The sequence below is a fragment of the Lutzomyia longipalpis genome, chromosome 3 (assembly GCF_024334085.1).
Source record: "Lutzomyia longipalpis isolate SR_M1_2022 chromosome 3, ASM2433408v1".
In the NCBI taxonomy this organism is placed as follows: domain Eukaryota; kingdom Metazoa; phylum Arthropoda; class Insecta; order Diptera; family Psychodidae; genus Lutzomyia; species Lutzomyia longipalpis.
The window spans coordinates 4,908,664-4,920,977 of NC_074709.1; the positions used below are offsets into that span (position 1 = coordinate 4,908,664).

Consider the following 12,314-nt stretch of genomic DNA (forward strand, 5'->3'; position numbering starts at 1 on the left):
ATAAAACTTCTTCATGTTTTCAAGAGGAAAATTAAACATGGAAATATGAGGAGGGAAATTGATATGTTATTTGTAGAATATGTTCAAATTAACATTGTACCGGAAGCTCCACCAGGTAGTGACGTAGAGGAGGCATGGTATGACCAATTAAAATGCTTTGCTCAAATTGATCAACCAATCAGAGAGAGATCTTCTATTAATCACAGATTTTTCTTATGTTTTTGAATTAAATTTGTATTTAAATTAAATTATTTGAATAAGAGAAAAGGAGTAAAAAATAATTTCATCGCCTTTCTTTATTCGATCTTAGCAATATTTTTGAACGAATAAACTTCAGGCAGAAAAGACCCGTAATTTCCGTTTTCTCATAAATACTCTATTGCAACCGTTACGACATTTTGAGGCCTCATAATTCCCTTTTCCTCAGGTAAAACATAAGGCGGGAAAATGTCTGGAATTTTTCATATGAAAAGAGTGAAACCACGAAAAGAGGTGGTGAATTTTTAACGAAATTTTCTTGGTTTATTTTTTCTTGAGGAAGAATTAAATCTAAGCCTTTGAAACGTCACAATATAGTGAATGTTAGAAAATAAACTTAAGGTTTTTTCAGTGTTTTATTCCTTCAATAATTTAATTAACTTCACAGCTTAGAAGATTTAGAGTTTTTTGCAATGATTCTCAGAGTCTCTAACTTTATAAAAAAAAATCATGCTCATCTCAAATTTGAGTCTGATCTGTTGATTCTGAATTTTAGATGGGTCACAGAAGTTGTGATCTTTTAAGAAAGAATACCAGATAAAAGGACTAAAGGTTATTTAATTAAGTTTTCCTCTTTTCCCTGAAACAATTTTTTTAATTCCTAATAAAAACCAAAAAAATACTTTTTAGGGTCGGAATCGGAACATAATTCCCTATTTCTTGCCATTCAATATTTACGATATTTTCACACAAAACTACACCTTTTTCATTTCTTTTTACAAAGAAGAACAAACATTTTTTATCATTCTTTACAAATTTTTCTAAAAATCTGCAATATTAATTTTTTTTTCAAAAAAAAAAATTGAGAAAAAAACCATTCAAAGTTGGCGCGTAATTTTTCTTAGCAGTGTAAATGTCAAATGTGACATCCGGCCCATAAAAATAAGAAGAAGATTTTTTTCTGCGACAAAGTTGTGTGTACAAATTGATAATTGAGAAATAACTTGTTAAATTGCATGTGAGAAAGTGAATTAATTGTAGTAAAATGGTCTTTGGACATCGATAGTTTAAATGGAGCAAAGGTACTTTTTGTCAGTGCTGCGAATGCCGGGGAGATTTGTTTAGAAAGTTTTCGTGCGCGAAATTTTTCAACCCGCCATATTGGTGAAGATGTCAAAAAGTTGGATTTTTGTTATTTTCGTTATTCTACTGGTGTATTTTTACATCAATCTTTGGGGGTTGTTTTCTGGGGTTAGTGGATAAGGGAGGGAAGTCAGGGATTGGTTTATTCCTTCCGGGGGAAGGCTGTACTTTGAGGTGTTTTGAAGGATTTCCTGGGAAAGCGCCAGAAAAGTCCAGAAATGCTGAAATAGCTTTGATGGGAATTTTAGGAATTTCTAAGAGGTTCTAAATGGAATTCTTGTTCTCTATCTATTTAGAGTGGAAACCCATCCTCCGCCAGAGCTGGAAATGGAATCAGGGATGAAGGAAACAAGGCCAAATTGGCTCTTGATGGGCTTCCATCCGGAAGTGCGGAGTATGCTGAGTTCTGAATGGGATCAGCGAAGATTTCTTGCCTGTATGGACAAGTACTTGCAGTGAGTATCCTGAGAGATTGCAGGATGGCTTCCTCAGCCCCTTAAGCTTGTTTGTTTTTTCCAGCTATGCCAAGGAAGAATCCACTGAAGTCAAGAAGGTGACAAACCTCATCAAGATACTTTCCGGCAGCATGTACTTTTTCAGGGATCTAAATGAAAACTTCAAGACTGTGAGTCTTTGTTTGAATCCTTCCCTAAAGGCTTTAGCTAAAGCTGCTCCTTTACAGACTCCAGCATATCTTAGCCGAATAACTCGATTGCTGCAGCTCTATCTTGATGCTGAGCTACGATCATCAGTTCAGGGCATTACGTATCATATGGAGATTGTAAATAAAATATCACTACAGGTTGATTTTCATCTGAAGGTGAGTCACACGAAGCTTTAATTTGAGAATTTTCCTTGTTTTTTTTTTTACAATATCTGATGCATTTTTCAGGGTCAGGATCCCAGCTACATTCTCAGTGTTTTCCTCAGTTGCCCAAGAGCCCAGAATAAAGCTCATCGTCTCATCATGGATTCCCTCTACAAGTGAGTTCCTTGTTCCTTCTTAAAATTCTTTTATTTTCTCTTCCTGAACATCAATAAAGATTCAATGATTAAACAGTAAAAGGTCTGAGCTGAATGTTGAGTCGGCTGGAGGAGATTTTCTTCTCTTCCGTCAGAATTCCATTCAGTGCATGATAATTAGGCAAAATATGAGAAAATCTGAAATTTTCCCCTGGACTTTTCTCAATTTTCTTTGCTAATTTAACGCTAAAATTCTTTATTCCAGGAAGTATATCACTGTGCCCAGTTGGACAGTTAGTAAAGTCGAGCTGCCGGATAAATTAATGCTCATGTACATTATTGCGTACAAGCAATGGTTAGATTTGTTCCTGGAAGACAGATTAAAATTCTCCGATGTTATGAAGAATTTTGCGATGTTCAAGCCACGTGAGAGTTTTCTGTGAGTTTTCTCTCACTTTCCTCTTTGAAAAATAAATTAAAACTCATCAAATTTACTGTTTTAGGACAAATCCTAAAATTCCGGAAGCACTGAGGGAGATTTATTCGCACAAAAGGGAAGTGAAAGAGCTCTTGGCAACAACTGAGAAGCTTGAGCGTCTGAAGAAGGTAATTTGAGGAGATTTCTGAGACAATATTCAAATCTTGTTTCAGTACAAACTTTAAAGATTTCAAGGGTTTCTTGGTCGCTGAATAAGGCATATTATTTGCCAAATATTTTTATTTCTATTAAGCCTTAATGTTTATTAATAAAACTTCAATCTTTTAGTGTCTTGAATATTTCGAGGAGAATGAAAATGAATTGGATGAAATCTCCACGGCACAGGAAGCTCTCACGAGAAGCCTGGTAAGAAAGTCTGGAAGAGAAAGTTTAATAAGAATCTCTTGTTTAATAAATTTGTATTTCAATAATTCTCAGACACTCCCAATGGGAGATGCAGGATCCAAGTCAATGGAGGATAATCAGCTGGACTTCTCCCTCCTTGAAGTTGGGAGTGAGGGAAGTGTGCCAATACCGCTGGTGAGCAGTCGATTGCCGAACATTGTGAAGAAGGAAGCTCCCTTGATGCTTGGAATGATTGATCTAACATTGGATGATGTGAATCCACGGATGGAGTGGCTGCAGCATCTTGCGCGAAAAGCTCGCGATGCCCAGGAAGTTCGCGTATCACGATACTCATCAATGGGAGATGAAACAGATGTGATTTGTTTGTCTGATTCGGAGGAGAGTGAAGTGGATGAGAGGACTGGGAATGAGCGTGGACGTGAAGATGATCAAGTGCGCAGTGAAGAAGTTATGTTGACGGAAAATTCTCTCGCGAGTAGTGTTATGGCGAAGAATCGTGAAAAGCTGGATAGTATAACGTCGAATCTCGATGTGGGACTCACGATGAAGCATGTGGAGAAGAGTGGGTTGAGCCATGGGACGAAGAGTGCCATTAAATTTGGAGTTCGGGATGATCTTGTGGGGTCAACGCCACGCAAAGCGCCCGAAACTTTGGGGGAGAATCAAGCGATGTGTGCCACAGAGGAGAATTCTCTCGGTGCGGGTGTGGAAGATTCCCAAAATTCCGTCGATAATTATCCCATTTTCAATGAGATCCGCATGGAGGAGCGTGAGATGGAGGCACAGCCAGCACAGCATTTCTACGATCATCCCAACTATTTTTGCGATGAATTCCTGCAAAGGCGGAGACAATCAAGCGAAGGGCAGCAGCAGGAGAATGTTATCTTCAGTATGCCACAGCTGACGAAGCGTCCACTTCCCAGTGAAGAACCTCTCGCGGCGGGAAGCAGTGAAAGGATCCACTTCACAACGACGCGATCGACAACGCTGCCAATGGTGGTGCGAGACATTATAACGGATTTCTCGGATGCCGAAGATGCGGATGAGGATGAAGCTGAAATTGAATCTCCATCAATGGAAACCATTGAAAGGGCTGATTTGGTGGAGTTTATGGAACAAATATCCGAAGGAGAACGTCACACGTGCAAAACCCCCACGGAGGGTATTAAACCCATCCTCGATAGATCCTCATCGGCGGAAAAGAGTGCAAAGATCAAGAAGAAAGTTAAATTTGGAGCTGCTCAAGTTGTGGAAATGGATGATTTGCCACGAGAGAAGATCTACAGGAACTACCTTGAACGTTCCAGTCCCCGCAAGGCTATCCTCAAGTCCTCCCTGAAGAGATCCCTTCATGCGAGTTTCAGCGAAGACTACGGGAAGTTCCGGACAAATGAGACGAATGGGCGTGAATGGAAGAAGAGTCCGAGTAATATTATGGTTAAGAGAACGTACGTATCACCGAGTCCAGTTAACATTTCGCACCATCAAATGAAGGCAGAATTGAAGGCATCACCTCCGGAAGCAGCAGGTAAGAGATTAGCAGACGAGTCAACTTCGCAGCAAACATCTCCCCAACGGAGCACGTCGAAGCAGAATCAGTTGAGTATTCGACGTGAGTTTGAGAATCGAAAGAAAAAGATGAAGCGTCGGAATTCAATTGCCTGCATAACGTACTCAGACAGGAAATTGAGTAGGTTTGAGAGGCGACTTGAATCACCTGCTGCATCGCCTGTAGTTGCACGAGTATCACTGCCTGAGGATCAAAAGCTCTATCGAGCATATGTGCCACTTGTGAAGATTGTATGGCCTGTCATACGGGACAAGTCACCGGGAGAAAATCATGTTGTACCTGATAAAGCAATTTCAAAGGAACCAGAGAAGAAGATTGAGAAGGAAGGAAGGAAAGTTGAAAAGAAGGTTGAGAAGAAGGGAGAAAATAAGATTGAAAAGCAAGAGAAGAAACTAGAAGAGAGGATTGAGAAGAAGGAAGAAGAAAAGAAGATTCAGAAGAAGATTGAAAGGAAGGAAGAGAAGAAAGAACAAAAGAAGATTGAGAAGAAGGAAGAAGCCAAGATTGAAAAGAAGGATGAAGAAACAAAGATTGCGAAGAAGGAAGAAGAAAAGAAGATTGAACAGAAATTCAAATTGAAGACTGAAGCTTCAATTGCGGATAAATTAGACACATCTCTAGGTCCTCTAACGCGATCAAAGAGAAGAAAATCTCATGGAGTTAATAGAAGTTCCGGAAACACATCCAGCCCCAAGATGGAGAAGAAGGAGCCACAGATGAGACGTCGAAGGAAATTAATCGTTGAATCAGTTGCAGAGAAGATCCCAGATAAGATTGTGCCACCTCTTGTTGTCCTTAATCCTATTCCCAAGAATTTAGTTGTAGTCCAGGAAGATGAGAATGTTCCTAGTAGGTTAAGTGATGATTTGTTGCTTGCGGAGGAAGTTCCCCCCAAGAAGAAGAGAAAAAACAATAAGAATAGCAAAGAAATTGTAAAGAATGAGAGAAAAGTTGAGCAATTAAATGTGAGTCAGGAGGATGTTGAGATGACAAAGCCCGAAGCACAAAGTACCCCACTTAGGGGTCAAGAAAAAGTGGAACAGTGTGATGTTTCAGCTGTTAGATTAGATGATGAGTTGCCAGTGGTTAAGAAATCAAAGAAACTAAAGAAATTTGTAGGTAAAATTGATGAGATTCCTCCGAAGGAGGAGACAAAGACATCACTTCCAGTGATTAGTTCAGATGAATGTAAACTTACGAGTAGTTTAGAGGTGAAAATTCAGCCAAAAGTACGGCAGGATTTGACTGTAATCACGAAGAAGACAATGAAATTAATTCACAGGGATACAAAATTGAGTCGAAGGGCATGCCTAGATATCCGGAGACTCACAACTAGGGATGTTCAAGAGATTACAGATCATATTGCAAAGTATCCAAATTCTAATATTGATTTTCTCCTCAAGAGTGGGCAGTTTTTTCACAAAGATTCAAAGAGAAGTTCATTGGTGGGGGATGTGGCAAAGGTGGATGATGGGAATTGGGCCACATCCGGGCGTGAATGCGCGGAGAAGGGGTTGGCTGCACAACAGGGGGCCACCACTGAGGCAAGCACGAGTAATTCATCAAAAGACTGTGATACGAAGAGAGATTCCGAACAGGGTGGTGGTGGTGAGGAGAATCCCGATGCAATAAAACGCGGAAGACGATCCGAGGGGAAGCGAAATAAAACCCCACGGAGGCTCAAAAGGTCACAAATCTATCAGAAAATCCTCGAAGATTCGGGTGTGATGGAGCAAATTGAGGTGAAACCGTTGTCAGTGCTATCACTCAATGAGGAAATTGGGAAGATGGCAAGTCCGGATTCCACATCATCGCACGGGGAGGCAAATAGGAGTGCTGAAAGTCAATTTCAGGGGAAACCACCATCTCCGGAATATGTAAATTCCACAATTAGTTCAACAGTTAACACGGAAATAAGTTCAACGACACAAATTGCTGGACCTTCGGGGGGAAATTCGGATAACTCTGTGGAGAGTAAGAGGGATGAGGCAGCAGAACGTGCTGATTCGGGGAGTTTGGAACGCCTACAGGAAGCTGAAGAGGCACCAATTGCAAGAACAAAGAAAGAAGAGGTGAAAGTTGCAAAAGTTGAATTTAATGGACCAATTTTGCGATCTACCGGAAGTGTCAGCACTCCTCCACCACCACCTGCACCACCTAAAACATCCCAGGAATGCAGTAGAAGTGAAGAAGGAGAAGCATCTGGGAATGAGGATCAAAAAGAGTTTGTTTCATGTGACAGTCAAGGAGATCTCGGCGAACCAGAGAAATCTGAAGAGATTCAAGGGAAAACAGCAGAAAATCCCGAAGAATCGCCGGAAGAAGATAAAATTCCCGAAGAGGAATTAGAAGAAGCTCAAGAAAACACTGAAGTTCAATCAGAAGATGCTGAATTGAAAGATTCCGAAGAGAAGGGATGTGAATCTCCACAGGGATGTGATAGTCAGGGACAAATGGAAGCAGTTGAAGTGGAAGTTGAGGAATTTTCGCATACAAATGAAATAATGGCGGATGAATGTCAAGATGCATCGCAGGAAGCACAACCGGGAAGTCCTCAAGAGGACCAAGAGAGTGCAAATGAGGAGGAAATGAATGAGAAGGAGCCTGAAGAGGAGGCGGCAATGAAGGAAGTTGAGGAAGAGGAGGATGATGATGATACATCAATTGATTTTGAGGATTTTGACACAGTTTCGGAATATTCAGATCCGGATTCCGCATTGGATGGGAATGAGGCAGATTCAAAGGCTGCGAATGAGGAAGAAGGGACACATGTGGGAAATTCAGCAGATTTAGACAAATCCATTGATGCGGCAATGATGAATTTTGATCCGAGTGAAGCATTCAAGGATACATCGGATGTGGAATCACAGCATGGTGATGCACAGGAGATGCAGGTGAAGGATAATCTCTTTGAGAATATTTCGTCAATTGAATCAACTGAGCAGAATTATCTCGTGGAAAATTGTCCCCTCCTGGGGAATAATCAACAAAATGGTCCTGATCAGCAATGTGCAAAGAATCCATCACCTGACAGTTCAAATACGGAAAATACAGCAACGACGCCACACTGTGCTGATGAGAATGTTGCAATTGGAATGAATTGTGGTGATGCAATTCCGGATACATCTGATGTTGGGAATAATGAGCTTAGTATGGATGAACAGAGAACGTATGTGGAGCATGATGGGCTCTTCTCATCGCCAATTTATGAACATGAACCCGATGTTAGGGGTAAGTTTAATGGACAAATGACTGATCAATTGATGTACACGCACACCCATGCGAATAACATCCTCCTCGAAGCGGATAGCAGTGAAAATATCTCCCGGAATTTAGCAATTGACGATCTTGTGGAGGAAATGCCGAGTGATGAGACAACACTGATAACGGAGAGTGATATTTTTGAGGAATACTGTGAGAATCTCACGAGTATTGGGGACAATGTGACCGTTGAGACGGAATCGGAAATTGTCACGGAGGCATTTGGGAATGAAGGTGGGGCAACGGATGATTTTGCCACAGTCTTCCGCACAACACTGCCACATGATATACAAACATCCCTACCGACGAGTACGTACATTGCCACCACACTAGCTGTGCCGGAAGTGATGGCAACACGGAAGTCTGACAGGCAACGTATAAAATCCCACACGAATCTCTATGTGGAGCACGATTACTCCCCGCGAACGGATACAAATCGCATTACACCCATTTCGAGTACTTCCCGGACGGGGGATCGATACCTTCTGCCACCGAAGGCGGAGAGGATGAATAGGAAGAGGAGTTTTCCCGGCGATGGGAGGGATAGGAAGAAGCAGAGGAAGCCATTCGGCACAATGCCTGAGAGTACGATTAGCCCATTGCCAACGCAGCCAGCACAACTACCCACAATTGCCAATCCAAACCCGCAAATGCCGCTCCCTGTTGTGCCACAACCGCCCCCGCAGAGATCAATCGGGGAGCAGCAGAGCCGTGGAAAGGTGTCCATTTCAGCGGTATCACCCTACCTGGAGGTACACAATACACTTCAGCAGCAAATAGGGCGTCAGAAGTGCGTCCCATTGCTTCCGTCGCCCCCTGTGAATGGCGACACGGCAACAATAAGGAAATTCCGGAGACCCAATCGCATGGAGAATACACCACCGCACCATTCGCTACCACCACCAGTCTACGAACAAATCTCACCGTGTCCTCCGGAGAAACTTCGCACAACTTGTGCCGAAGTGAAAACATTCAATATGATCCCATCGACGCAATCCATTGCAGCTCTAGCTTCCGTGGCGCATCAGAAGCAATCCGCACGGCCAGGGGAAGTTCCTCCACTGGCAACAGGCAAAAAGGACATTGCAACAACGCAGGTTTTCTCCCAGACAATTGGGGAATATCAAATCCTTCAGTATACAGCGCCCAATCCCACGGATTACTGCATTATAACGACAGCAAGACAACCACAACAGGTCCCACCACTTCCGGCTGTTCAAGCAACCTTCCCCAATTCCGCCGTTGGTGGGAGTCAACAGCAAACAGGAGGGAAGGTTTTCCTCACAGCACCATCGCAACAGCCCGAAGAATTGCCTCAATTCGTCGTGGGGGAGTCTGATGATCTCGTGGCAAATTGCCTCAGTGGTTCCACAAAGTGATCTGGCACACGCATCGATGCCATCCTTCCCTTGCTCTCTCTAAATGACGCGTAGAATTAATTAAACTTAAACAATTAAGTAAGTAAAAATTCTACTTAAATTAATTTATAATATTTGTTCATATCGCATTTTAAATAAATGAGATTTTTCCCCGTCTTCATTGAAACTCATTGTCGTTAAATTATAAGAAAAAAATTATTTACTCTTCATTGAAAATAAGATTAAAAAAAATGTGTAAAGGAATTTAAATGTAATTATGACCATGAGTGGTAAAATAGAAAATATTGCAATACAGAGAATTGAATAAGAACAGTGTGTTGTTTTTATGACCATACGTGTGATTCTTTACATTGTAGGTACATACAGTGGTGGCTGTAATAAAAAAGATCAACTGCATAGGCAATTTCTTTGGCAATTCTTTTCAGCTCCTGATGCAGATACAAGAATAGTTAAACTGATGAATTCTTCTTAATTTTTGATAGAAAAATTATGTTTTAGGGGAGGTTGGGGCTAATAAAATCCGGATGAGGACTGATGTTTACATGAAATGAAATATTTGTTAAAATTTGGTATTAAGAACATTTTAATATTTTTGTTTTCTTTTGCCGAGTTTTTCCCAATATCGTCTTTTTATTTTGTCTGATTTTTATAACCCTGAAATTTCTTATTTTTATTCAAAATTCTTTATTTCAGATTAAAAAAATGTTCATTTGCATAAAAGGCATAAACAATTAATCAAGACTGACGTGCTTATAAAATGCAAACAAGCATGACGCAGTTGAATTTATGAGTTTTTTTTATGCTTTTATGCATTTTTTTGAGTTTTTTAATGTTATTTTTTACCTACAAAACCTATTTATTTTATGATTCATAAAATCATTTAACAATGTATTAAAATGAATTGTAGAGGAGTAAAATTTTTCTTAGCACCATGAAATGACGTTAAATCATTTTTTTATAATTTTAGTTATATTACAATAAGTAAATAACCTCATATTTTCTTCTTTTTTTCTTTGTTTTAAAATATTTTTCAATGATTGTAGATGTTTATTTTTGTTTTTAAAAATCGAAGAAAAAGAAATAATAGCCTGAATTTTAAAGTAAAAAACTGTGAGGTTATGTTCATTACGCCGCATTGATTAAAAACTTAAAATTAAAACACTTGCGCATAGGAAAATTTCAACAAAAAAACCTTAATCCTAAATTTCCTTTTCTTTTGTTTTTAGTTTTGCAAAAGTTGAAATTAAGGGCTATGATTTTATAAATTCTCTCAAACAATAGTGAATAGACTTCTTTCTCAACATTTGATGTGATCAAAGACTGAAGAGTTCTTAAAAATATTTTCTTTAGTCTTGAAATGAATTCAAATTATCCTTTCCATTAGAATATAAAGTTTTGCCCCAGTCTACTCTATTTTATTGCATTTTCTTCTAAAAAGCTTAATGATTTTACAAGGTCTTTGCAATAATTTTGCAGATTTTTATTTAAGAATTTATTTCATCAAACTCCTCGTCGATTCTCTAAACAAATATTTTTGCAACAATCGCAATATTGGACAGATATTGAAATTACTTTTAATTGAAGTGAGAGAAAAAGAGGAATCAAATTGCCCAGAAGAGTCTATTTTTAACTCAAAACATTTTTTTTCTTATTAAAGATCATCTCTCTGTGGATTTTTGAACACTCTGGGAAATCACCAACTTCCGGAGAGTTCTCCCACACTTAGCAAATTGGTCATGGACGATGGGGCAGAGCGATATGAGCCGGAGGGAAGGACAGGTACCACGCGTTTGAAATACATTTTTGCGATATCGCGAGTGATTTTGGGGGGTATTAAGAGGAAATACCGCGCGGCTGCGATACAGAAAAAGGTGTGTGGGTCCCGTGAATTTATTTACCAAGTGCGCAGTGTCATTTACAGAAGCATTAATAATTCTTATTACTCCACCACAACCACCAAATAATCCGTTTGTCCTTTTTTAATATACCTACTAATAGAAAAAAATAAACGTGCTATCAGGACGCATCTCCCAATCAATTTATGTGCGGGGGAGTTGATTTGAATAATTTCAAAACGATTATTATCCACCCAGAATAGATCCTCGAGATTCCTTATCTCCTACACACATTATATTAGTCAAAATGTTGAGTTTTTTGAGTGCTTATCGCTTTTTGTGAATTATATTGTTTATTTAGAAGTTTGAAGAGAATTGAAAAAATGTGAAAATTATTATTTCTCTGATTCTCTTTGAAATAAGTTTTAAATTTTTCTTTCTCCAAGAAATTTCTCAAAAGTGAATTTGCCTCACGATTTATTTTTTTTATTAGTTGAAAAAATAGTTTTAGTGCACGTTTTTTGTGAGTTTTTTTATTAGTGTTTTGAGTGTATATTTTTGTGTTTGAAAATACATCGTGTCGTAATTCAAAAGATGAAATGATAATAGATAAAAGTTGAAGTGTTTGGGAATCCCTCGTTTCACCTGAAATCGTCTGTGTAATCTTCGAAATTTTATTTATTAATTTTCTGTGTGTATTGAGGCTTCGTGCCTTAATTTATATTTGTGCATTATTTTCCATAAAAAAAAATAAAATTAGTATTAGGGGAGACAGGGGCTTAAATAATACATTGAGAGTTTTGAAAAAGCTCATTTTTTCAAACGAAGAACGTTCTTAAGAAAGATTTATAAGGTTGGAAATGTATAAGGATGTTCTTTCAATTTCTGCTCTAACTCGTTGGAAAATATGAGATTTTGAACTTTTCTTAAATTTTTATTTGGTTTTATTTTAGCCTTGATCATAATATGATCATAAAACTAATAAAAATTACGTTTCATTTCGATCAATTTTATCGTTTTATTTCACTGTGTTTCAGTTTTAAATTGAGTTCTCTAAAAATTAATATTGAATTAAGATTTTTTTCTAAAAATCTCTCAACATAATTCTGTTTTCCCTAAAA

General features: G+C 38.9%; 3 protein-coding genes across 3 annotated transcripts in view; all 3 read left to right on the forward strand.

Moving 5' to 3' along the window:
- The window catches only part of LOC129791558 (trifunctional purine biosynthetic protein adenosine-3), a 1,078,967-nt gene that overhangs the window by 235,052 nt on the left and 831,601 nt on the right, over nt 1-12,314 (forward strand). The gene's annotated exons all lie outside the window — the stretch shown is intronic.
- Nucleotides 1-12,314, forward strand: part of LOC129791559 (potassium/sodium hyperpolarization-activated cyclic nucleotide-gated channel 3) — a 1,048,222-nt gene that overhangs the window by 93,948 nt on the left and 941,960 nt on the right. The window lies entirely within an intron of this gene.
- Nucleotides 1,135-9,679, forward strand: LOC129791554 (uncharacterized). Its single transcript, XM_055829734.1, has 9 exons — nt 1,135-1,280; nt 1,638-1,796; nt 1,861-1,966; nt 2,024-2,161; nt 2,234-2,325; nt 2,570-2,743; nt 2,808-2,910; nt 3,071-3,148; nt 3,221-9,679. Exons 1-9 carry the CDS (start codon nt 1,270-1,272, stop codon nt 9,356-9,358), a joined length of 6,999 nt encoding a protein of 2,332 aa, XP_055685709.1. The 5' UTR covers nt 1,135-1,269; the 3' UTR covers nt 9,359-9,679.

What these genes read in the sequence shown, in the direction of transcription:
- LOC129791554 (XM_055829734.1), top strand. An exon ending in AGGTTGATTTTCATCTGAAG is followed by an intron (nt 2,162 to 2,233) that starts GTGAGTCACACG and finishes TGCATTTTTCAG; the next exon opens with GGTCAGGATCCCAGCTACAT. An exon ending in AAGCCACGTGAGAGTTTTCT is followed by an intron (nt 2,744 to 2,807) that starts GTGAGTTTTCTC and finishes TTACTGTTTTAG; the next exon opens with GACAAATCCTAAAATTCCGG.